The following is a 24,318-nucleotide window of genomic DNA, read 5'->3' as shown; positions in this document are numbered from 1 at the left end:
GAGGGCTGTTTTAATCTGATTAACCCTCCCTGCACCTGTCATCCAATCAGGTTTTTGTCATCTATCTATCACGTGGGAAAGGGTGGCGGGTTCCTTCCAGGGTGGTGTAAAATCCTTTTAAGGGTGGTTTCCCCTTAGGGCGGGGGGCGGGGGGAGCTTGTCCCTGCCTGCCTTCCTTGCAACTATCCTTCTCAGAGTGACAGACAATGCTATGACTCTGAGGGAAGTTGGCAGAGTAAAGTAGCCACAGTGCTGCCTGGGGTAGGACGGTCAGGAAAGGCCTTTGGTGGGAGGTGGTATTTAAGGGGGGCACGTAAACAATGAGAATGAGCCAGGCAGTGGGGAACTGGGGGAAGAGCCTTCCGAGCAGAGCTGAGTGCAAGTGCAAAGACCCTGAGATGAGAAGAGTTCAAGGACCAGAAAGAAGGGCAGTGCAGCCGGAATAGGGGAGGCAAGGCATAAAGTAGGATTGGAGAGAAAGGCATCCATGAGCTTGTACAGGGCCTTGTAAGGCACAGTAAAGAGGCTAGATGTTATTTTTTAAAAATTATTTATTTATTCTTTTTAAGTAATCTCTACACCCAACACGGGGCTCAAACTCACAACCTTGAGACCAAGAGTCACACGCTTTCCCGACTAAGCCAGCCAGGTGCCCCTGTCTAGATGTTACTTTAACAGCAGTGAGAAACCTTGAAGGGTTTTACACAGGGGAAAGAATTGTCAAAAGTCTATTCCTGCTGCTGCATGAAAAGTGGGCTGGAAGTCAACAAGAGCTAAAGCAGGTAGCCACTAAGAAGCTATTGCTTTGGCCCAGGTGACAAATATTGGCCTGCCACCTCTCTTCTGGGGGCCTCCTAGGCTTGTATGCCCAGCTCTTCCCTGGTCATCCTCCCTCCGTCCTGAGTCCCCATCTTTCACAGAGCCATTGCCCCATCTCTCCAGTACCCTACACTAGAAAGCTGGGAGTGTCTTTTTCTCCCTCACCCTCCACTGCATTTGTAGGGGAGGCAAAATAATTTTCTCCCTACTCTTCTGAGTTCTTGGCCAAGACCCCTGCAATAAAAGGCAGATTAACAAGGGAAAAGTACAAGTTCGTTAACATGCATACCTCAGGCATACATAGGAGGTACTCAGGGAAAAAACAAGTAACTCTCTGAGGTGGCTTAGAATTCAGGCTTAAATACCCATTTTGAGGGGCGCCTGGGTGGCTCAGTCGTTAAGCGTCTGCCTTCGGCTCAGGTCATGATCCCAGGGTCCTGGGATCGAGCCCCGCATCGGGCTCCCTGCTCAGCGGGAAGCCTGCTTCTCCCTCTCCCACTCCCTCTGCTTATGTTCCCTCTCTCGCTGTGTCTCTGTCTGTCAAATAAATAAATAAAATCTTTAAAAACAACAACAACAAAAAAAACTGCTTAAAAAAAATAACCATTTTGATAGGGGAAGGGAAGGGAGGATATAGGCCTTTTAGGGGAGAGCAAACGATTTTTAGGAAAGATGAAGAGTCCCTTAGGGGAATAGATGAGAGACATAATAGTTTGTGACAAAGTTTGTCTGGGTGTGGTGTTGACTTCTAGTCTCCTCTTCTGTGATGAGTCAGTCCTCCTTGGTGGACAAAACTCCGGGGGAGAGGACTGATTACCACTGAGTCCTTTTGGAGGATCTGTCTTTAGGCAGATAAGGGGAGTTCAGAGAAAGCCTCTTCCTGCATTTGCTGTTTTTCAAGAGTTCCAAACAGCAATTTTCTGCTATTTCTGAATAAGCCCCTCCCTTTTTTTGCTGGTAAAATAACTGACAGATTTTAAGGTTAACAATTTTTATTCTCTTTCCTAGAGTTTGGTTTGTCTCAATGAGCAAGAATTGCTTTTTAGTTTGAAAGAGAAAATAAGTTATATCAGGGCAGAGAGAAGGGCCCAGATGTCCACTTTTGGACAGACCTTTTCTGGCCTTTGCAGTTAATTACCGTCCCTTCCCTTGGACCTACACTGTGTCCTCTCCAAGTCATTCATCATGCTGCAATGGAATGTATTTGTTTGCACGCCTGTCTCCCGTGCAAGTCATCTCGGCTCCCTGTATCCAGGATATGATAAGTGTTGGGTAATTATTGGATGGACAGATGGATGGATGGATGGATGAATGGATGACCAGCACACGATGGGTGTCAGGTAATTATTGCATGCATGGACAGAAGGATAGATGGATGGATGGATGAATAGGCAAGTTACTTCTCTCTCTTATGGGCTGCCCAACATGTTGTCTGTGCCTCATTCAGAAATCATTGTTCATTCGTTTTTGGATTTTTTGTTTCTTATGCCTTCGTCATTTCCAATAAACTACAAGCTACTCAAGGGCAGGGTCTGTGTCTTCTCCATGGTAGCTACTCTTGCCTTACACACATGGTTTTATTGAGTCCTCACAACAATTCTGTGAGCCAGACACGCTTTTATATATATATATGCTAGCTTTGTTGAGATATAATTCACAAACCGTACAATTTACCTAAACCACAAACCACAAACAAAACAATTTATCTAAAGCACACAATTCAATTGTTTATAGTATAGTCACAGAGTTGTACAGCCATCATCACAACCAATTTTAGAACATTTTGATCTTCCCAAAATGAAACCCCCTACCCATTATCAATCACTCCCCATTTCCCCTCAGCTTCTCTCCACCCCCAGTCCTAGGAACCACCAGTTTACTTTCCATTTCTATAGATTTGCATCTTCTGCACATTTTATGTAAATGGAATCCTACAATGTGCTATCTTTTGTGACTGACTTCTTTCACTTAGCATGATGTTTTCATGATGTTCTTCTGAAGGAGTTAGGAGCTGCACGCTTCCCCGGCTCCCAGTTTTCTACCAGCTACCAGTGGTTAGGCTGCAGACGTCACACAACCTCCCGAGCCTCAGTTCCCTCATCTGTCAAGCTGGTGATAGCACTGACTTTCCATGACTGTCGTGAGGATCGAATGAAATGGTATGCGTAAGCCTCGAAAAATGTAGTCATCGTTATTATTAGTATTATTTTTGACAGCATGAGATTTACAGCAAGAAAAACTCAAGTCTCAACCCACTCTTGCCAGCTTTATGATCTTGGCCAGTTACTCTACAGGGCTTGGAATAGCTCCTGGCGTGGAGGAAACACTGTGCAATGTTAGCTGTTAATGTCATTATTTCCAAATAATAGCATCGGGTCCATTCTTCTGGGGAATGCCACAATCTAGAACGACATATTCAAGAACCTCTGCAAACTCTCAACTCTACTTTGCAGTTTCCTCCCCCAGTACACACATACACACACAACCATGCGTGTGGACACACACACACACACACACCCCTAAGTTCTAGCCTCATTGGGCAGCTCAGCAACTTTGAAAATGTCATGCTGTCATAACACAGTATTGTAGAAACCACTGTCTGCCAAGTGCTTATTTTATGCCTGGCACTGTGTGAAAGTTTACATATGTTATATCATTTCTATTCTACCAGTGAGGAGACTGAGGCCCAGGAATGTGAAATGACGTACCCAAGCTAATAAATGGCCTGTCCATCTCTGGGCTTCTGTTTGTAGAATGTACTCCCTGCCTCCATTCCATTTCTACCCTCTAGAACACTATTTTCCTTTAAAGGCCCAGCTCCATTGGCACCTCCTCCAGGGAACCTTCCTTGATCCTCAGCCTCGGTGTAGATAATCACTCCCTGAGTGCCTGGGGCTCCTGTCCCCTGTCTGTGGCACCGAACTCCACAGGCACTGGGTTGTACTAATTGATCTGGAAGTCAGTTTGTTCTCACAGGATTGTGACCAGTTACAAGGAAAGGATAATGTCTTCTTCATCTTTGTAATTGGCATCCAACCCGAGGCCCTGAACACCCTAAACAGGAAGACAACAGCTATGAATCCTCCTCATTTATACCCTTGACCTCCACAGATGATGGGTTTTTTAGGTCAGTTCCATCTTTTAATACACTGGCCTTTGGCCACGCCACACACATTTAGTTTGAGGTTTGAAGATGATGTCTTACACATAAATGGTGGTTTATTCATGGCATTTTCTGACTAACTGTAAAGGCCAGCAAGGGGTCATGCAGATTCCAAGTTCCCAATGTGGGGAGGACAGGAAAGGAAAGATGCCTTTTCTCCAGCAGTAAGACACTAGGCCCCCTCTTCATTCAAGGGCTTACTGATCCCATCTCACAGATGGGGAGGCCCTGAGATGTGACAGCGGTTGTCCAAAGTCTGCAGCTTGTCTTGGTGTCCGAACCAAACCTCTGAGATCTCAAAGACCCTGCCTGTGCACAAGGAAGGGTCTTCCTTCCTGAGGGGCAGAACCATTGTTACTTATAGGGAAGAGAGCTTTTGTAGGTAGAATCGGCCTCCTGTTGGGAGGATGGGGCTGGGTTTCCCCTGTTCTTACCTTCAAAAGTCTCTAGATTCAAAGCACTTTTCACAAGTTTTACCGCCCCCCCCCCCCACACCGTAGTACACTTATTTGTTCCTTAAGTCTCTTCCCAAGAAGGACAGGTTGGTTTGTGAATGTTTAGCTCATAGTTCTGTCCCCAGCATTACCCAGAGCAGAGTGATCCTGGCTCTTAGGAATGCCTCATAGAGTTTGTTGAATGACAAATGAATGGATCAGGAAGGCATAGCTTTTATATTTCTGCTATACTAAAAATCCTCAGCTGCGGAGACCTACGTCCATGCCCATCTCCTCACTTTGAAGTTTTTTCTTCTTCCTCTTCCCGACCCTGGACACATTCTTGCTCTTGACAGGTCAGACTATCAAGTACAGACCTACTAAGAGTAGCATCTACCCCAGTGGGAAAAAAAAAATTGCACCCCTTCCCACTCCAGCAAAGGCAGATTTGAACTGATGTGCTCAGACCTCCTTCTTCGATCACTAGCCTAGAAAGTTTTGTTTGTTTTGTTTTGTATTTGAATTGAAGTATAGTTGACACACAATGTTACATGAGATTCAGGTGTACAACATAGTGATTGGACAAGTCTGTACATTGTGCTGTGCTCATCCCAAGCATAGCTCCCATCTGTCCCCATACAACGCTATTACAATACCATGAACTGTATTCCCTATGCTGTGCTCTCATCCCTGTGACTCATTCATTCCATAGCTGGAAGCCCTTACCTTCCACTCCCTTTCACCCATTTTGCCCCCTACCCTCTGGCAAGCATCAGTTTGTTCTCTGTATTTATGGGTCTGTTTCTGCTTTTTGTTTGTTTGTTTTGTTTTTTAGGTTCCACATATAAGTGAAATCATGTGATATTTGTCTTTCTCTGACTTAATTTCACTTAGCATAGTACCCTCTTGGTCCATCCATGTTGTCCCAAATGGTAAGATCTCATTCTTCTTTTTTTTTTTTGACTTGATTTATTTATTTGACAGAGAGAGGAAACATAAGCAGGGGGAGTGGGAGAGGGAGAAGCAGGCTTCCTGCTGAGTAGGGAGCCCGATGCAGGGCCCTGGGATCATGACCTGAGCTGAAGGCAGATACTTAACGACTGAACCACCCAGGTGCCCCAAGATCTCATTCTTTTTTTTATGGCTGAGTAATATTCCACTGTGTACATATATGCCACATCTTCTTTATCCATTCATCTATCAAGGGACACCTGGGTTGCTTCCTATCTTGGCCATGGTAAATAATGCTATGATAAACATAGGGGTGCATATGTCTTTTTGAATTAGTGTTTTCATTTTCTTTGGGTAAATAGCCAGTAGAGGAATTACTGGATCATTTGGTTTTCTTTTTTTTTTTTTTTTTTAAGATTTTATTTATTTATTTGAGAGAGAGAGAGAGCACACACTAGCAGTGGGGAGAGACAGGGGGCAAGGGAGAAGCAGACTCCCTGGTGAGCAGGGAGCCCGACATGACAGGGGCTCGATCCCAGGACCCTCAAGGTCATGACCTGAGCCAAAGGCAAACGCTTAACCGACTGAGCCACCCAGGTGCCCGGTTTTCCTATTTTTAATTTTTTGAGGAAACTCAATACTGTTTTCCACAGCGGCTACACCAATTTACATTCCCACCAGCGGTGCAGGGAGATTCCTTTTTCTCCACACCCTCACCAACCCTTGTTATTTCTTGTCTTTTTGATTCTAGCCATTCTGACAGGTGTGAGGTGATATCTCACTGCAGTTTTAATTTGCATTTCCCTGATAATGAGTGATGTTGAACATCTTTTCATTTTTCTGTTGGCCCTCTGTATGTCTTTTTAAAAAAAATGTCTCTGTAGGTCTTCTGTCCATTTTTAATCAGATCATTTGGGGTTCTTTTTTTTTTTGATGTTGAGTTGTCTAAGTCTACATATTTTGGATAGTAACCCCTTATCGGCTATGTCATTTGCAAATATCTTCTCCCATTCAGTTGGTTGAATGGCCTGGTCATTTGTCCAGCCTCTTCCCAGCCTGCTTTTAACTCGGATCAAGTCCTGTTTGAATTTTGCTGGTCTGGGGTCCAGGTGGCTTTTTTGGTGACTTTACATATCTCTCCCTTCTAAGATGAATTAAGTGATGCCCCTGTATTTAGATGTGGGGAATCCTAATTTTTCTTGATTTTTCCAGAACCTTGGGAACCATCTGTGATGACTATCCTTTCACTTCCCATGTCCAATTAATCACAAATCATACTAATTTTTTTTAAAAAGTCAAGCCACTTCTTCCATCTCCACAACCACCACCCCAGTGGCCATCACTTCCAGGTCTCCCCCTCCCCACCCTTCTAATCCTTTTCCTTTCTGTGGCCAGAGAGGTGTTTTTAAAAATGTAGTTTGAGCCAAGGCACTTCTCTGTTAAAATCCTTCAGTTCTACCCTTTGATCTCAGGATAAAGTCCAAAATGTTTCAAGTCTCCAAGAGCAGGAGGTCTTTTCCACCTCCCACTGTGCTGCAGTCCTGCAGGCTCAGCTCTGGCCCACTCCCCCTCAGGGCCTTAACACGTGCTGTTCTCCTTGTCTTCCTGTGGGTAACTCCCCTCTCTTCTCAGTACAAGGGTAGCTTGAGAATAATAGCAATTAACATTTACACAAACGACTCATGTGTATTAGCTTGTTCTCACAATAAGTGAGTACCTTTATTAGTTTACCTACAGATTGGAAATCTGAGAGTCAGATGGGAAGAACTTGCTTGCTCGAGGTCATATGGGTAGCAAGCGCCGCCCCCCCCCCCCCACTAGGCAGTCAGCTGCATGAGGACAGGGATTGTGGGCTTTGCTCATGGGTGCCTAGTATTCATTTGTTGATTTAACAAATATTGAACATTTGGAATGTGCCATGTTAGGCACTGTTCTAGGTCCCTGCTTTCATGAAGCTTATATACAGTGAGAAAAAGACATATTTAGCAGGTAAACATATATTTGAGCAATGTAATTTTAGGTAATTAAGAGCCTTGAAAACAAGAAAACAGGATGGTGTGTTAACGATGAACAGTGTTGGCAGGCTACTTTAGACCACAGGGTAGTCTGGGAAGGCTTCCCTGAGGAGGAGCTCTATCTGCAGAAGGAGTATTCCATAAAGGTGTTTCTTGATTTAATGCACCAACTAGACTATAAACTGAGTGAGGCAGAGAGGGACTTACTCTGCCTTGTCTACCATGGTATCCCCTAGCACCTATATCTGGCACTGGCATAGAATGAGCCCCAATTAACCATTTTTTTGAATGAATGAATCCATAAATATGTGTATTTTTTCATTCCTTTACTCACATCAGTGGTTTTCAATGGGACTGTCTGTGTGCGTTCTGGTCATTTCTGGATTCCTTTGTCACAATGATAAGGAGGGTGGTTCCTGGCATTTATGGAAGAAGGGATGCTGTGTATCTTGCAACACATCGAGACAGTTCCACATAGTGTAGACTTGTCCCATATACCACATGACTTTCAAATGACCTGTTAGATCCCCGTGTAGATGAAAAAAGTTTTTAACTGTTGAAGCCTACACTGACTCCTTTTTATGTAGAAACAAAGTATTTTTAATTTATTTTTTATTTTTAAAATTTTTACCAAAACGTAGTTGACATATTAGTTTCAGGTATACAACATAGTGGGTCAACACTTATATATATTAGGAAATGCTCACCACAGTAAGTGTAGCTCTCCTTTGTCACCGCACAAAGTTATTACAATATTCTTGATTGTATTTCCTATGCTGTACTTTTCATCTCCGTGATTTATTTCATGACCTCTTAATCCCCTTCTCCTACCCCTAAACAGAAACATTTTTGCTCCCTTAAATATCAACTAAATTTCCAGGAAGGCCACCGCCATGTAAAAAGGGGGATGATTGTATTTTGTTCTTTTGAAGCTCTACCAACATTTAATCCCATCACTCATGGATACTCCTGCAGATGTGGCTGTCGGGTTCTGGGTAACTACCTACCTCTACGTCCTAGTACTCTGAAAACTTCAGAATGTCTTCCGTATTTGCGCCAAAACATTTACATGCTGAACCACTTACTATATCATTGTGACTTATTTTATGTCGTCTTTATTTTACAATAAGCAACACATGGATTCTAAACGTTGCGCCTGTGGGTGGGTTACAGGTGCTCTGTTCCCGGAGGGCCGGGCGGTGTGCTGTCTACGCGGCTGGCAAGCAGCCCTTGGGTCCGGAGGAGACCCCAGCGGAGCGGTCCTCCGCGCGCCAGGGGTCGCTGTGGCGCCGCGCGGCCGCGCCGGGTCGCTCTCGCGTGGCCGCCCCGCCTCGGGCCCCCGGGCCGAGTGGGCGGGCACGACTGCGCCCAGGTCGCGAGGCGCCCTTCGACCAGCAGCGCCCGGGGCGGGCGAGTATAAATGGAGCGGTGGCTCCCCCGGCCGCCTCTCTCCGCCCCGGGTCGCCGCAGCCTCCGTCGCTTTCGGGCCCTAGCAGCCTGAAGGAAAAACAGGAAAAGATAAAAAAAATCCGAAAATGCTTTAAAACCTAAAAAAAAAAAAAAAAACGAGAGAGAGAGAGAGAAAGAAAAAAGCGCATCCTCCTCGGAGAACCCGCGGGGAAGTCACTTCTGCACGCTTCCGGCCTGCCCGCGCCCGCCGCCGCACCTTGGCGTCCGTCGGTCCGGTGGTGAGCCGCCCGCCCGCGTCCACGCGCCTCCGCTCCGTCCGCCCCCGCGCCGCGTGGCAGCCCCGCGCCCGCCGCCCTCGCCCCCCGCGCGTCGGCCCCGGGCGCACCACGTGTCCGCGCTGCCCTTCGCCGGCCCGGCGTGGGAGGAGGCTGCGCGCCCGGCCCCCGGGGCTTGCCGAGTCGGCGCCGACCAAGATTTGGTTTCCCTCTTGCCCTGGCTGCTGTAATCTTAAACCGCCGGGAGCCCGAGGCCTATATTTATAGAGAAACCCGTGTCCCGGAGGCCGCCGTGGGCACCATTTGGTTGCCTCTTGGAGAATTTTTATAATTTGGAGGGGAGTCTCTGTTTTAATACGTTATTTTTTTTTTTCTCCTTTGAAATTTGGAGCTTCAGACCAGGACAGCTGCAAATTACAAACTCCCAGAGAGGGCCATATTGTTTTTGAGAGCCTTTTGTCTGCGGTTTTGCAGTCTCGAACGAGCTGTCCCTGAACTCCTCCTCCCGGTCCTCCGTGTCTCCGAGCCTGCTCCGGCGTCTCTTAGCTTCACTCTGCCACCTGTGAGCCGCGGCGCGGGCCACGGCTCCGAGAAGAGCCCCTTTTGTCCTGTGTGGTCCCTATAAGAAGTTCTCCTGGCGGGGCTCGGGGTGGTGGGGGCTGGGGAGATGAACGCTGCGGCCAGCAGCTACCCCATGGCCTCCCTCTACGTGGGTGACCTGCACTCGGACGTCACCGAGGCCATGCTGTATGAAAAGTTCAGTCCTGCGGGGCCTGTGCTGTCCATCCGGGTCTGCCGCGATATGATCACCCGCCGCTCCCTGGGTTATGCCTACGTCAACTTCCAGCAGCCGGCGGACGGTGAGTAGACGCTTATATCCACAAATTCGTGGGATCCTAGGGGACCCTCGGAGTCTACCCCATGGGGGAGGGGGAGACACGGGATACAGGGGTTGAGAATGAAGATCTTGGCATCAGGTGACCGGAGTTTCAGTCTTGCTTCCACCGCTTGCTAAGTGGGTGACCTTGGGCTAATCAGTGGTGGCGGTGGGGTTGGAACCCAAGGAGACAGTAAAATAGGATTTGGAGAAAGTCCCTGTCACTCCATTGTGTATATGGTCCTGCTTTCGTGGGACCCTTGTCTGGTCACTGAGCATGGGTTCATGCCCCTCACAGGCTTGCCGAAGAGGCAGAACAATTGAAACACAATTCCTGCAGAAATTTTAGATTCTGGAGCTGCCGCCCCTCCCCTGCCTTTACCCTGGACTTAGTCTCTTGCTTTCATACTGATAAGGGGTCTTTCTGGGCAAGTGGGAGGCAGTGGGAACAATTCTGTTCATTTTACTTGAGCAGGGCCTCTTGTTGGCGCCACGAGCCCTGCATGTGCCAGGCCAGCTCCCGGGTCTGTGGCTTTAAAGCTCCTGGGGTGGAGGAGTCCTTTACTCTCTGGACGAAGCCCTGGGCTGTGGAGAAGGGGTGTCCAGGCAGTCTGGGGAAACGCTGTGGGGGAAATCGACTGGGCTGGTGGGGATTATGGCCTCACCTGTGCAGAGAGCTTTACCCTTGTCAAAACCCTTTTCCTTCATCCCATCTGAAGAAAATGGGACTCCAGAGAAGGAAAAGGAACTGCAGAAGGTTGAAGGCTTAGCTGGGACTGCCAGCGCAGTGCCCCGCCAGCCCAGACTGGGGCCCTTGCTTGGAACAGTGGAGAGGTATGCTGCAGGCGTGGCCGGAGCGAGGCCAGAGGAAACCTAATCAGGGGCTGCACGTGACTTCAGATTAAAAGGGAACAACTGTAGAGACCATTACTGGGAGAAACAAGCCATTCTATGGCAAAGGATCTCTGGGTCCCTATTTTTGTCCACACTTTGTTCACTGTCCGTGAAGCACAGAGAATGTCACTTGCCCAGGCTGCAGCTGAGACCAGAGAATCTGACTTGTTGAGAGACGAGAGGCGCTGCTACCATCAACTCACCGTGTGCTCTGAGCTGTGTCTGGCCAGAGGGCACAAAGGTGGCCAAGTGTGGCCTATTTCCGGGGGGAGTAGTGGGTACATTGGCTGTTGCCTGCCTTTTTGACACTTTCTGAACAAAAGTCCTGTCACTTGGTGATAGTAGCAGAAGCCATTGGTCAGTGCGTCTGCCAACACATGCCTCTGCAGGACCTCTCCCAGCTATAAATAAGTGCAGCCAGATTTGTTAGACGAAGCCAACTTGCCTTCTGCAGCACTGTCTGGAAAGACGCGAAGAGCTGTGTAGAAAGGGCTTCTTCCTGCTAGTCAGTGAAACCCTGGGGTCCCAGGCTGTTGGTCCCAGATAAACCATCAGGAGCGACGGCTTCTGTACCTGGACTTCTCCTGAGTTGGATCTGTCCAGTCTGCTTTCCCTGACCTTCCCTCCCATACTCAACCAGCCCACCTGAGAAGGTGGGAAAGGTGGTTGGAGATGAATGAAAACGAGATACTCCTTCTGCTGACTGGACAGCTGAGCTTGTGGAGGGCCAGAGTTAGGGAATTTTGTCCCTGTCTTAAGTGAGGTGGTACCTTGGGACAGGAGAACCCCCACCCCCATGCCCCTTATCCCCTCATGGAGGAGATTCTGGGGTGGTTCATTGCGTAAGTCAGGAAAAGTGGCCACCAGCTCTGGGAGTTTGTTACGACCGCTAAGAGAAGTGCTCCTGCTGACAGGTGGTGGTACGTTTCAGCTTCTGGTCCTTTAAGCGGTCTCTGGTACACACATGGATTTGTTGGGAAGCTGGGGAAGCGTCCCAAGGCACTGGATGGAGAACTTGGTTGGGCACCAGGGCATTTGAAGTTCTGGAATTTCACAGAACTCAGATTAAGACTTGAGAAGGCCTGGAAACCACGAGGTGCAGAGCCTACTATGCTACGTGCTTAGAAAGATGTAGTTTCATCCTCCTCGTCCTGATGCTAAAAAGACTGTTTCCATGCATGACCGTTAGTATCTGTCATTTTGAGGTTTTTGAATCAATTTCTGTTCTCAGAAATTGAAAATATAAGAAACTGGGCTGAATTCAGGGATAGCACATTCTCCCCAGTCAGTCACTCCTAGATTTTGTTCTGTCATTTGTCTTATAGGCGGATCGTAGACAAAATGACGACAGCTAGTTGGTAATTTGATACAATACCTTACTGAAAAATAATCAGAAGGTCTGGTATTAGTTTCTTAATCACTAGTTAGCTGCATGGCTTAGCCATCCTGGACATAAGTTTACTCATTTTATGAAGTAGATAGCATCACCTGTCCCACCTGCGTCACCACGGGTGATAAGCAGCAGTCCTCATAACTGTTACCACTTAGTCAAATGTGCGGTATTGTGATTTGATCTTGGTGCCAGAAGGCCATCTAGATGATCTCGCCTAACCCCCTTACCCAACAAGGGTGCAGCCCAGAGGGCTGGAGACTTCTGCCAGGATGTGGATCGACTGGCCAGAATGTCTACCCTCAGGAGCAACACGGGCTAGAGGGAGCTGATGCCCTTTAGTTTTAATAGAGTTGCCTTTTATCAGAGTGATTACCTTGAAAAGTCCTACAGTCATCTGTTCCTGGGATGGTGGCAGTCGTCAACACGAGGTGACGTTTTATATCCTTGACTGAAATGTGTTTCTCTCTTGCAGCTGAGCGGGCCTTGGATACCATGAACTTTGATGTGATTAAGGGAAAGCCAATCCGTATCATGTGGTCTCAGAGGGATCCCTCTTTGAGAAAATCTGGTGTGGGAAACGTCTTCATCAAGAATCTGGACAAATCTATAGATAACAAGGCACTTTATGATACTTTTTCTGCTTTTGGAAACATTCTGTCTTGCAAGGTAAGCACCAGTTAAAGGACTTTGGAATGATTACTGACTCATGAGAACAAGAGAAATACGAAAGGGGGAACAGCCTTGGAATTGGGCGACGGGATATGGTCATTTTTGAAATGCTGGAAATGACTCTGCAGCCTAAAAGTTCCCTGTAGGTAATCTTGTGCCACAACCCAGCATGACCAGCAGGTGCTTTTGTGTCTTTGTTTATTCGTCCCTCTGCCTAAAATATCCTTCCTGTTTCCTACCTTTGGAGGGCATCAAAGGGTTTCTCCTTTCTGTGGGGGAACCAGAGCAGTGCCTCAGGTCTCCAGGTGGCTGTACTTGGTCATTTCAGAAGCATAAAATCATTCTCTTCCTTCTCTGTGCACCTGTTTATATGGAGAATTTTGTACAACTGGTGTGGTGGTTGTTTACATGTCTAACTCCCCACTAGACTGAAATTCTGTTGTGGGTTTGGAAAATGGTCACTTTTTTGGCAGCACGGTGCTTTTGCCCCCAAATTTCAAGGTCTTTTAATGAAATAAAACTCTTGGAATAGAAGCAGCCTAATAGTGGCTGCCGTTTGTAAATGGAACATCACTGAGTGCCTGGTAGTGTGCTCCGTGTTAGGAAAACTTGGCGTGCTGTAGTCTCCTGTCTGGACCGTGGATGGGCTAATGGCCTCAGACGCTGGCAACTGAGTAGAAGACCACGTGGTTCTCGACTCTTTGGAGATACCAGTGGTGCTACAGTGGTCTGCTTGTCTTTGCCAGGTGGTGTGTGATGAGAACGGCTCTAAGGGTTATGCCTTTGTCCACTTCGAGACGCAAGAGGCTGCTGACAAGGCCATCGAGAAGATGAACGGCATGCTCCTCAATGACCGCAAAGTGTGAGTGTCCCAGTCCGGAGCAACAGCCATCGCATGAGCCAGCCGTGGCCCCACCTCGGTATTAACTGGCACACAAGGCGGCTACTGGTTCTCTCGGCCCAAGTGTGGCCTGCTCCTACCTCTCCACTCCAGGGCTGGTGAGTCTCCCTGCCCGAGCCGTGGCAGCCCTTTGACTCGCCAAGGTGGGCTTCCTGCCCAAGCCATGGCCTGCCTGCCGCCTCTCCCTTAAAAGCATCATCCGTCTGTGGGTTTTGTGAGCACCGGCAACTGGGGCTTGCTGGAAGGCAGCTATGAGCCCTTTCTGAGCAGGGGTCTTGGCCAGCGGCAGAGTGGAGAGGGCCCTGGACTGACCAGGAGCTGTGTACTAGCCATGTGACCTTGGCCTTCCTGTGACTCAGGTCTGTCCATGGGGTCATTTGCTAGGGGTTGATGCCAAATTGTCCCAAGATCTCCAGTTGGCTAACTTACGACTCAGTGACCTTCTCATACAAGGCTGGTTCCACAGTAATACTTAATTTGGTTATAATGAAGAATCTGATCTGATGGCAGAAGACGCTGTTCATAATAGACCTTGTTGCTTTAGTGTGGTTATTGCAGAATAGGGAGGGGGGGGGTCTTAGTTAAGCCATGGCAGGGAGAGAAGGGATAATAAGTCTTGGCTATAGCAAGCAAAAATCATTTCTGTTCTTTGTGGGGCGCCTTTTTATGTTGAACAGACCAGGGGATGGATTACATTGATAATGTGTATGTGGCCAGTGGTGAAGTCTTACAAAGGTATCACTAGAGAGAGATCTAAAGATTTTTCAGCGTATAGATACATTTTCCCACTTGTGTCAACACCACCAGAATGAGGCCAGTGCAAAAGCAAAGGCTTCTTCATAGTTCACTCTAGCAGTCTCACCCCTAGGGCTAACCCCTGTTAACAGTTTGGTTTGTATCCTTCCAGACCTTTTCTATGCATTTACATAGATGCACAGAAATGAACATTTTAAAAACATGGTCATCAGGTTTCTTCACGAAGGCAGTGTGATGTGGTAGGAGTAGCCCTGGTCTGAGCCAGGAGTCCTGGGGCTGGTCCTTGCAGGACAGTCCTGCCTCTCTCTTTCTGCTGGGGAGTCGGGGCATCTCTGAGCTTGCTGTCTTGGTGGTTGGATGGGGACTCGTGTGTTTTAACCTCTCCTGTCAGCCTTTAACCTATATTCCTTTGGGCCCCTGGAAATCATGATTTTTGTTCCTCTGGGTGTTCACTGTTTCCCATGGTCTCTTTTTAGGTTTGTGGGCAGATTCAAGTCTCGAAAAGAGCGGGAAGCTGAGCTTGGAGCCAAAGCCAAGGAGTTCACCAATGTTTATATCAAAAACTTTGGGGAAGAGGTGGATGATGAGAGTCTGAAAGAGCTATTTAGCCAGTTTGGTAAGTTGGGCTTCTTCACCCCATGTGCCCCCTTCTGCAGTCCACTGGACCTACAACTCCTCCTGTATCTTAGTTGTTTAAGAGATGAGGGCGCCTAGGCCCAGAAGTAAACTACCTTGCATGACAGGGTCACAGAGTAGATAGGAATAGACTCTTGGCTTCATCCTACCTCGTCCCAGCCCCAGAGCCGTCTCAGTAGCTTGGTCAGAAGTAGAAGGCCAGGCACGGCACCTCTTTCTAGAGTCCGTCTGGGTTCAGCAAGAGTTGGCTTCATTTGGGCTCCTAGAGAAGCCTTCTCTCCTTGAGCTGTAACAGAGATGGTGTTACTAATAGTTCTGTCCTTTGGTAATAGGTAAGACCCTAAGTGTCAAGGTGATGAGAGATCCCAGTGGGAAATCCAAAGGCTTTGGCTTTGTGAGTTACGAAAAACACGAGGATGCCAATAAGGTGAGAGTCCCACGAGGGTTGGGGAAACATTTGCAGGAAGTGGCCCCGAGTGTGGGCAGGGCCTGGCTCGCACATAGCCGAGCAGAGACGGGCATTGCCCGAGTGTCATAGTGATATCGTTCCTGGCCTGAGGGGACTTGACGTGCTAATCCGTCATTTACCTGTTCCCAGAGCACTTGGCACCTACCTGTCACCTAGCTCTGTAGGGTGCCCTGTAGGGTGAAAGAATAGGATGGGTGTTTGCTCCCCTTCCTAGTGAGGGGGCTCAGGGCCCCAGGAGTTGCTGACTTGCTGGCAGTAGCAGCTGCTTACGGGGAAAGCATGGTGCTGGGCGCTCAGCGTGCACCACTCGCTCCCCACAGAACAGGAGAGACTCAGCGACACCCAGATTAGCAGCCTGGGCTCATGTCTGCCGCGCTTGTATTTATAAAAATACAATTTTTTTCTGTATCATCTGGACCAATAACCCATTTAAGTAGTAACCCCATTTTACTCACAAGGAAGTTTGGATTTGCTTAGCTGACTTCAGATGGAATAAAATTAATTTTTAGCCCTATAGGAAAGATTTCCTTCTCTTGGAATGTTGTGGTGGGACTTTCAGGCGTCCAGAGCAAGGCCCCTGCCTCCACGTCTTGATTTTTAAGACCTGTGTTTCCTCTTTAGGCTGTGGAAGAGATGAATGGAAAAGAAATCAGTGGGAAAGTGATTTTTGTAGGCCGTGCCCAGAAGAAAGTGGAACGGCAGGCTGAGTTAAAGCGGAAATTTGAACAGCTAAAACAAGAGAGAATTAGTCGGTATCAGGTGAGAGGGGCTCTTGGCACAGCCTCCCACCCAGGGGTTTACTGTGGAATACTGGCAGGAGCACCCTTAGGTTTAGCAGGCTTTCTCTTTGGGCACCTGGAATCTGCCTCTTCCTCTCCTTTCTCCCAAGATCCTGAGGTGTAAAAGGAAATACCTACCAGATACAGCAACGATTCTAGAACAAGGGCAAAAGATTGATTCATTCGTTTAGGGACTCATTCCGGAAGCCTCAGTCTGTTGTTCTTACTTGTGTGGGTTCTTTTTACTTAAATGATTACCCTTTGTTGGAGCAGTGGTAGGAGCCCCACTGGGGCCAGTAGTCAGCCAGAGGAGCTGTGCAGAAAGCCAGGCCCACACTGAGGGTCCTGTCAGAGTCCGCGGCAGGAGTCTCAGTCCTGAGCCTGCATCAGAATCCCCTGCAGGGCTTGTGAAAACGTGGCTTTCAGAATCCCAGAATTTCTGATTCAGTAGATTGGGGTTTGGGCCCGAGAAGTTGCATTTCTAAGAAATACCCAAGGAGCGGGGCTGCTGTTGGTCTAGGATCACATTTTGACAACCAGGGTCTTAGGGCATATGTGGGGTACAGACGTGCATTAATGGTGATCCTTCTGCTTCAGGGGGTGAATCTCTACATTAAGAACTTGGATGACACCATTGATGATGAGAAGTTAAGGAAAGAGTTTTCTCCTTTTGGATCAATCACCAGTGCTAAGGTATTTTATACTGAGATTTGGGATCGAAAGTAGAAATTACAACTTTTTAGAGGTTTATTGGCATTTGTTTCACTGAAGGAGTGGAATCTAAATCGTGTTCATTTCTGAGGATAGATACCACATTAATCTAGCAAATTCCTCCTGGCGTTCAATTACGCATCTGAGTATATGCTCTGGAGAAGGGCGTTTCATGAGGTATACATTGCACTGTCTCCCAGGCACTGAGGTGTGGTGAATCTGAGCAGTCCCTCCTATTGACCCCTAAGCACCTGAATCTTTCCCATTCTTTGCTGCTTTGTGCTGGTGTGGGGACAGATGGTGCAACAGTATGAGCAGAGGAAATCCAGACGGGTTGTTTTCCATTTGTCTTGGAGCCTGTCTCTACGACTCTGCCACACTTCTCCTTGCACAAAGGTATTTTGAGGACTTGGGAACTGGGTTTGGGAACTTCTGTCCTGGCCTTACAAAGCTAAGAGGAGTGGAAAGATGGCTCTTACACGTTTTGCAGTGTGCATCGTTTGCTTGGTTTTCTTTGGTACTCCTATCAACTGATGCAGCAGGGTGAATGCATATGAATCCCCTCCTAAAGCTAAGGAATTAGAGTCCTTGAGCAGGAGAACACTGGTTACGTGAGGATGGAACGTGCTCGGGCAAGGCCCGTGGTGGGTGTGATGGGAAGTGATGCATGTGTGAAGGTTCTGGACCCTAGTCTGATGCAGACGCTGCTGCTCCGCGAAGGTGCGGCACACGTCAGAGTCTGGGGCTGAGAACGGAGGCTGAGTGCGCTGATAAAGACGTGGTGACCCTGCCTTGGCCCTTAGCTTTACGTCACGCACAACCTGGGAGCGTCATAAAGGAACGTCAGTTGTAGCAGGGAGTTGATCAGGAGCCACCCTGTCGGGGTTCCTTGTTTCCTCGCCCCTTCCCTCTTACCACCTCCTTGACTGGCCACTGGCCTTCATCGGTGTGAGGAATGATGGTCTCTCCTTGCTTATCAGCACAATGTTCGAGTTGGTATTTGTAGGAAGAGGATAAAAGAACCGTGTCTTGCAAGTTTCACAGGCCCTATTTTCAAGATCAGGGTGTCATGTTTTCAGAGACTGCGTTGGCCCATCTCATTGATAGAGCCGTTGGGTTGGTACGCATCCTTACTTTCATGTCCTCCACCTCGGGAGGGCTGTCCAGGCAGCAAGCTAAGACACAAAATGATGCCAGGCACACATTGTCCTGTTGCTATCAATGTTTCTGAGGAGGTAGGCCAGGGGGGAGCTACAAGTCACCTTTTCAGGTGAGGAAAAGAACTGTCTGAATGACTAGCCGTCTGTGGGAAAAGATGGCCTGAACCGGTAGACCTGTGGCTTTGTGGCAGTTGGCCTTAGAGGATCTCGTGGGCATCAAGCTTCAGAGAGAGGGCAAGTGTTTCACATAGCTTAGGGGCAGCTAGCCTAGGTGGCTCAGTCGGTTAAAAATCTGACTCTTGATTTCGGCTCAGGTCATGAACTCAGGGTCCTGAGATTAAGCCCCACATCTGGGCTCTGTGCTGAGTGTGGAGCCTGCTTTTAAAATTCTATCCCTCGGGGACAGCTGGGTGGCTCAGTCAGTTAAGCGGCTGCCTTCGGCTCAGGTCATGGTCCCAGGGTCCTGGGATGGAGCCCCGCATCGGGCTCCCTGCTCGGCGAGGAACCTGCTGCTCTCCTGCTCGTGAGTGCTCTCTCCCTCCCTCTCTCTCTCTCTGACAAATAAATAAAAATCTTTAAAAAAAAAAAAAAAGATTCTCTCCCTCTGCCCACCCCTGCTCCCATGTATTCATGCACTCTCTCAAAAAAAATAAATAAGATCTTTTTAAAGGGGGGGGCGGGGGCACTTGAGTGACTCAGTCGGTTGGGCATCTGCCTTCAGCTCAGGTCATGAACCCAAGGGCCTGGAATCAGGCCCCTCATCAGGCTCTCTGCTCAGCAGGGAGCCTGCTTCTCCCTCTACCGCTCCCCGTACTTGTGCTCTGTCTCAAATAAATAAAAATCTTAAAAAAAAAAAAAATCACAGAGCTTAGAAATTGCTGAACTGAGACTAGAATCCAGCTGTTTCTCCTAGCTGGTCACCTTTCTGCTGTTAACTCCCATTGAATTAATGGTGGCAGTCATTGGTTTTGTAACTCCTGCGTGTATGTGGTATTTCAAAAGCATATCCTAACCTTGCTAAGAGATGATAAAAGTTTTGTTCACCAAGGTCTTGGGCAGATGAGTTTTACAAGTAAACAGCTTAACACTGTCCAGATCTCTGTCGGGTATCCAAAGGTAGCTACTATGCTTCTAGGTGTCAGGAAATATCTTTGGGTTCCTGGTTTAACCATTAGCCATATCATAGTGTTTAGAAACTTTTAGGATCACCTGGGGATCTAACAAACAAAATGCCTAGGTCCTCTCCTTAGAGGTTGTGACTTAATTGGTCTGGGGTACATCCCGTGACAGGTCTAGAACCCTTGCCCTAGACTTGGGAACTGTTTGCGGCAGAAACCAGGTTTTTTGGCTCTTAATAGCTGTCCCCCAAACTAGAACACCTTTTCCTTAAGTAGCTGGTCCCTTTGTAGGTAATGTTGGAGGATGGGAGAAGCAAAGGGTTTGGCTTTGTCTGCTTCTCATCTCCTGAAGAGGCGACCAAAGCAGTCACCGAGATGAACGGACGCATCGTGGGCTCCAAGCCACTATATGTCGCCCTGGCCCAGAGGAAGGAAGAGCGAAAGGCTCACCTGACCAACCAGTACATGCAGCGGGTGGCTGGAATGCGAGCACTCCCTGCCAATGCCATCTTAAATCAGTTCCAGCCTGCAGCCGGTGGTTACTTCGTGCCAGCAGTCCCACAGGTGGGTCAGCTTGTGTGCCTGGGTCTTCGGAACCTGCCCCCCGACGGCTGTTGCCGCAGCCCGTGGTGGTTGGGGTGAGGGGTTTTGGATATTGGAGTTCAGAAGGTCAGAGTAAGGACCCATGAAAATGAAGATTTATTCATTCTCTCACTCACTCTCATGCAGTAGTGAGTTAGAATGAAAGAATCCCCGTTAACTGGCCTTCCCTCCCCCAGGCCTTTGAGTACTCAGAGAATGTCTTGAATAACTAGCCTCGGGCCTGGCAGTGAGATGAGATGAGATACTTCTCCATTCGGATTCAGGTCCTTCAAATAAAAGGGCTTGGGTGCTCTTTCTTGCAGGCCCAGGGAAGACCTCCATATTACACACCCAACCAGTTAGCACAGATGAGGCCTAACCCCCGCTGGCAGCAAGGTGGGAGACCTCAAGGTAGGTGGTGGGGAGTGCTGGTTCCATCACCCGGGATATGCCTCCCTGGGCTCCCTGCCTCTCCTCCTCGCCCCCTCTGAGGCGCAGCCTAGGTTCTGGTCCACATGCTTCATCAGTGATGCACAATTTTTGTCTTCACCAGGCTTCCAAGGAATGCCAAGTGCTATACGCCAGTCTGGGCCTCGTCCCGCTCTTCGCCATCTGGCTCCAACTGGTAATGCTCCGGCCTCTCGCGGCCTCCCTACTACCGCTCAGAGAGTCGGTGAGCAAACTGGCCTTGAGAAGTGTGGCCTGGGGAGGAGGGAGTCAGGTTGGCTAGGCCCTGCCCAGGGTTGGTCAGTTTGTTGGGCCCACGTTCCAGTTCCGGTCCTGTAATCATGGCTGTGTGCTCTGGTTGGTCCTTAGGGAGCAGAGAAACAGTGGGAGTTCTAGGCATGTTGGTGACTTTAAGGATTCTGCTCATTGGTGACTCATGTGAGAAAGCTTAATTATAGGAGCCTGTTAGCTGGATGACTACAGAGGCAGCCTATTCTTTTGGGTGGGGTTGGGAGATTGAAGGAAACTGTTCTTTACAGACTATGTCCCGTATTCCAAGAGGTGGAGAGAGTTGTGTGTTCTCTGTTGGCTGCTCCTCGAAAGTAGCAGTCGTGGTCCCGTGTGCGATGTGTTGTGTGAACAGGCTTTGGAATGGCTCCTTCCGTGGGACGTGGCCAGTTGGACATCCGCTGCCGACACTGATGTGCATTTGCTGGTCTGTTGTAGGGTCTGAGTGCCCGGACCGCTTGGCTATGGACTTTGGTGGGGCTGGTGCCGCCCAGCAAGGGCTGACTGACAGCTGCCAGTCTGGAGGTGGTATTGGATGCACACAGAATGGGGAAAGATGGGATTTGACGGGTCTTTGCCCAGACTGATGGGCTTTAATTTTGCTTGTTCTTTTCCGAAGGTGTTCCCCCAGCCGTGCAGACCTTAGCACCTCGTGCTGCTGTTGCTGCTACTGCCCCTCGGGCTGTCGCACCTTACAAATACGCCTCCAGTGTCCGCAGCCCTCACCCTGCCATCCAGCCCCTGCAGGTGAGGCCCACCAAACAGAATGCTAAAAGGATCTCCCCTGTTGGCACTTGATTGAAAAGGTGCCTTGCTTTGATTCCTCCAACAGGTATTAAATGCCCGCTGTGTCAGGGTGCCGTGTTTTCTGTGGTGACACTACCTCTCGGGCTCTCTTGCTGGGAGAGAAGGGGCTGGGAAGTATTCCTCCCCGTAGTAGTCTACTCAGAAATGCCCCAGCAGAAACAGCTGCTGTTTCCGCCCTCCTTTGTACAACATGTGTGTGCTCGCTTAGCTCTTTGAGCTGCTCACGCCCACTGGCCGAGTTGATCCTTAGCTGCTCTGCGAGACTGGGACATGCAGGCAGGAAAGAGCTTCATCTAGCAGAAGAGAAGTTCGGCTTCAGAGATCTTAAGTTGGGATGGGGGACTGGACCCAGAGCCCAGGAGTAATTTGCTTAGAGGAGCTGCAGTCTGCCTTGTGGCCCCTAAGTCGCCTGCTCGTGCTTCATGCTGTCTAAATGCGAGATGCCTCAGAACTCTGCTTACGTAAAATAGTTTTTACCTTCAGAGCCTTCCTTTTAGGGCTGGGACTGGCATTGACCATGCATGTTGACAGTCCTCAAGCATTTGATAGAATAAAAACATTTGGTACAATAAAGTGATGTGGGATGTAATTATAAATGGAATCATTTGATGATTGCTGAGCCTTGTAGGTTTATTTTCTTAGTCATTTCCTTTCCCTTTTAATAGCATGCTGTTTTTATTGTAGTTGGTTTTGTGTTCAAGCCTATAACACTCTGTTGCTCCTGTAACCCCTCATCCCCCAAGCTTGCCATTAGTTCCTTGGCACCAAGGACACCCACCTCCATCTCTGTCACATAGTAGGCTTTCAGACTGAGTGGTCAGGCTCAGGACCATCGAGCGTCCTTTCAGTGTTGCTAACCTGCTGCCTCTCCTGGTTCCCAGGCACCGCAGCCTGCGGTCCATGTGCAGGGGCAGGAGCCCCTGACCGCCTCCATGCTGGCCGCAGCGCCCCCCCCAGGAGCAGAAGCAGATGCTGGGTGAGTGAGCCATGTGTTTGCAGGAGAGGGGGCCAGAGCCTGGCACTGACCCGGACACCAGTGTCCATTCACTGGGATTCACCCTGGGCTTTAATTCGATCTCCACCCCCAGGAGAACGTTTGTTCCCGCTCATCCAAACCATGCATTCAAACCTGGCTGGGAAAATCACGGGCATGCTGTTGGAGATTGACAACTCTGAGCTGCTGCACATGCTCGAGTCCCCCGAGTCGCTCCGCTCCAAGGTGAGCTGGTCCCCAGGCCCTGCAGGGGGAGGCGGGTCTGCTGTCTCCCGACTCTCTCGTCGCGCCTCGCCTGTGACTTGAGAGCTGCTGTGGGTGGGAATTAGGAGCGGGCAGCACCCGGCAACACCACTGCTGGGCCCCGCGCGCCAGGGAGGGGCCGAGGGCCTCTGCTCAGATGTCACTAACCACCTGGAGATTGCTCACAGGTGGATGAAGCTGTGGCGGTTCTGCAGGCTCATCATGCCAAGAAAGAAGCTGCCCAGAAGGTGGGCGCTGTTGCCGCTGCTACCTCTTAGCCAAGGAAAAACCGTATGTTTGGCTGTTTTTTGTTTTCTGCAATGGCTTTGACTTGTGACAATCTTCCTAAAAGATTACTTAGAGCCACTATAACCTGGCACCTTGGACAGGCAGTCACCTGGGTTCTGTCTGTCATCTGGAAGAGTTAATTTGGAGAAAAGAGAGAACAGGTTGTAAACTATAAGGAGCAGACAGTTTTCTGTAGAAGGAGCCCCTGGTTAGATGAATGACCTTTTTGGGTTAGAATAATGACAGATAAGGCGTCATAATCAGATCCCACAGCCTCATTTCTATGAACATATCTCCCTGGTTTGGCTTGAAGTTGGTGAGAGCAGCTGTGTGTGCAGCCGCCGCGTGGCTCGGGGAACACAAGGGGCACGGGCCCTGGTGTCGGAGTGGGAGAGACAGACACACCTGACTACAGTTACAGGGTGTGTTCTAGTCCACTTCTGACCCTGGCAGCTGTGGCCCCCAGCCGCAGGGGTGGGGGTGAGTGAGGCTTAACTAGGACCTATGACCAGGACTGGCGGGTGCCTCCTCATGGAGGAAGGAGAGGACCAGACAAACCAGAGCCAGAGGCGAGGGGAAAGGACACGTGGTAAGGGCCCAGACCCTTCATTTGGATTTAAGCAAGAGAATGGTAGCTTTGAGTACAGGATGGCCAGGAAGGGCGTGGGGCTTTATAGTACCTAGCTAGCCTCAGAGTGGGTGATTCTCAGCCAGGAGTTCCCCCTCAGAGGACATTTGCCAGTGGAGACATATTTTGGGTTGTCACAGCTGGAGATGTGTCACTGGCATCCAGTGGGTAGAGGTTAGGGATACTGCTAAATGTTCCACAGTGCCCAGGACAGCCCCAACAAAATCTTCCTGCCCGAATGTCAGGAAGCACTGCTCTCGCAATACCTTTTTATAAGCCGGGGATTCAGTGCATCTCAGGTTTTTCTGATTATGTATTTAATTTGTGTTGGTGCTTTTCAGGATTCAAAAGCCAAATAACCCCTCCTGGAATTCAGCTCAAGGTTTGAAGATTCCTAGCGTGTCCTATGGACCTCAACACCAAGAACCACAAATTGGAAATTTAATAGGTCATTTTGTATCAAAAGGTCAATTATGAAGCACCTAGAATTTTTCAATTAAAAGAATATATTCTCTGGGTTCTGCTATGGCCCAGACAGTGTTAACTTTTTTTTTCTATTGTGGGTTTTGATTTTTTCCCCCAGAAATTGGTTTTATTTGATGTACCCAAGT

General features: G+C 48.9%; 1 protein-coding gene and 1 non-coding gene across 2 annotated transcripts; both read left to right on the top strand.

Annotated features, from left to right (window-relative positions):
* The first annotated feature begins 8,744 nt into the window (after positions 1-8,744).
* On the top strand, positions 8,745-23,078 carry PABPC4 (poly(A) binding protein cytoplasmic 4). Its single transcript, XM_044913983.1, is given in 16 exon segments — positions 8,745-9,927; positions 12,704-12,897; positions 13,647-13,762; positions 15,034-15,173; positions 15,526-15,620; positions 16,284-16,421; positions 17,039-17,134; positions 19,722-19,994; positions 20,336-20,423; positions 20,566-20,637; positions 21,186-21,272; positions 21,367-21,494; positions 22,436-22,501; positions 22,503-22,530; positions 22,643-22,773; positions 22,980-23,078. Coding segments are annotated over 16 exon segments (1,935 nt in total). The 5' UTR covers positions 8,745-9,734; the 3' UTR covers positions 23,070-23,078.
* LOC123324770 lies at positions 17,400-17,534 on the top strand. The gene has a single exon (XR_006540035.1). It is a non-coding gene; the product is annotated as a small nucleolar RNA SNORA55 (small nucleolar RNA).
* Positions 23,079-24,318: the final 1,240 nt, after the last annotated feature.

The sequence above is a fragment of the Neomonachus schauinslandi genome, chromosome 4 (genome assembly GCF_002201575.2).
Source record: "Neomonachus schauinslandi chromosome 4, ASM220157v2, whole genome shotgun sequence".
Lineage (NCBI taxonomy): Eukaryota > Metazoa > Chordata > Mammalia > Carnivora > Phocidae > Neomonachus > Neomonachus schauinslandi.
Note: the sequence above shows the minus strand (reverse complement) of the source record. Positions and strands in the feature narration are given on the sequence as shown.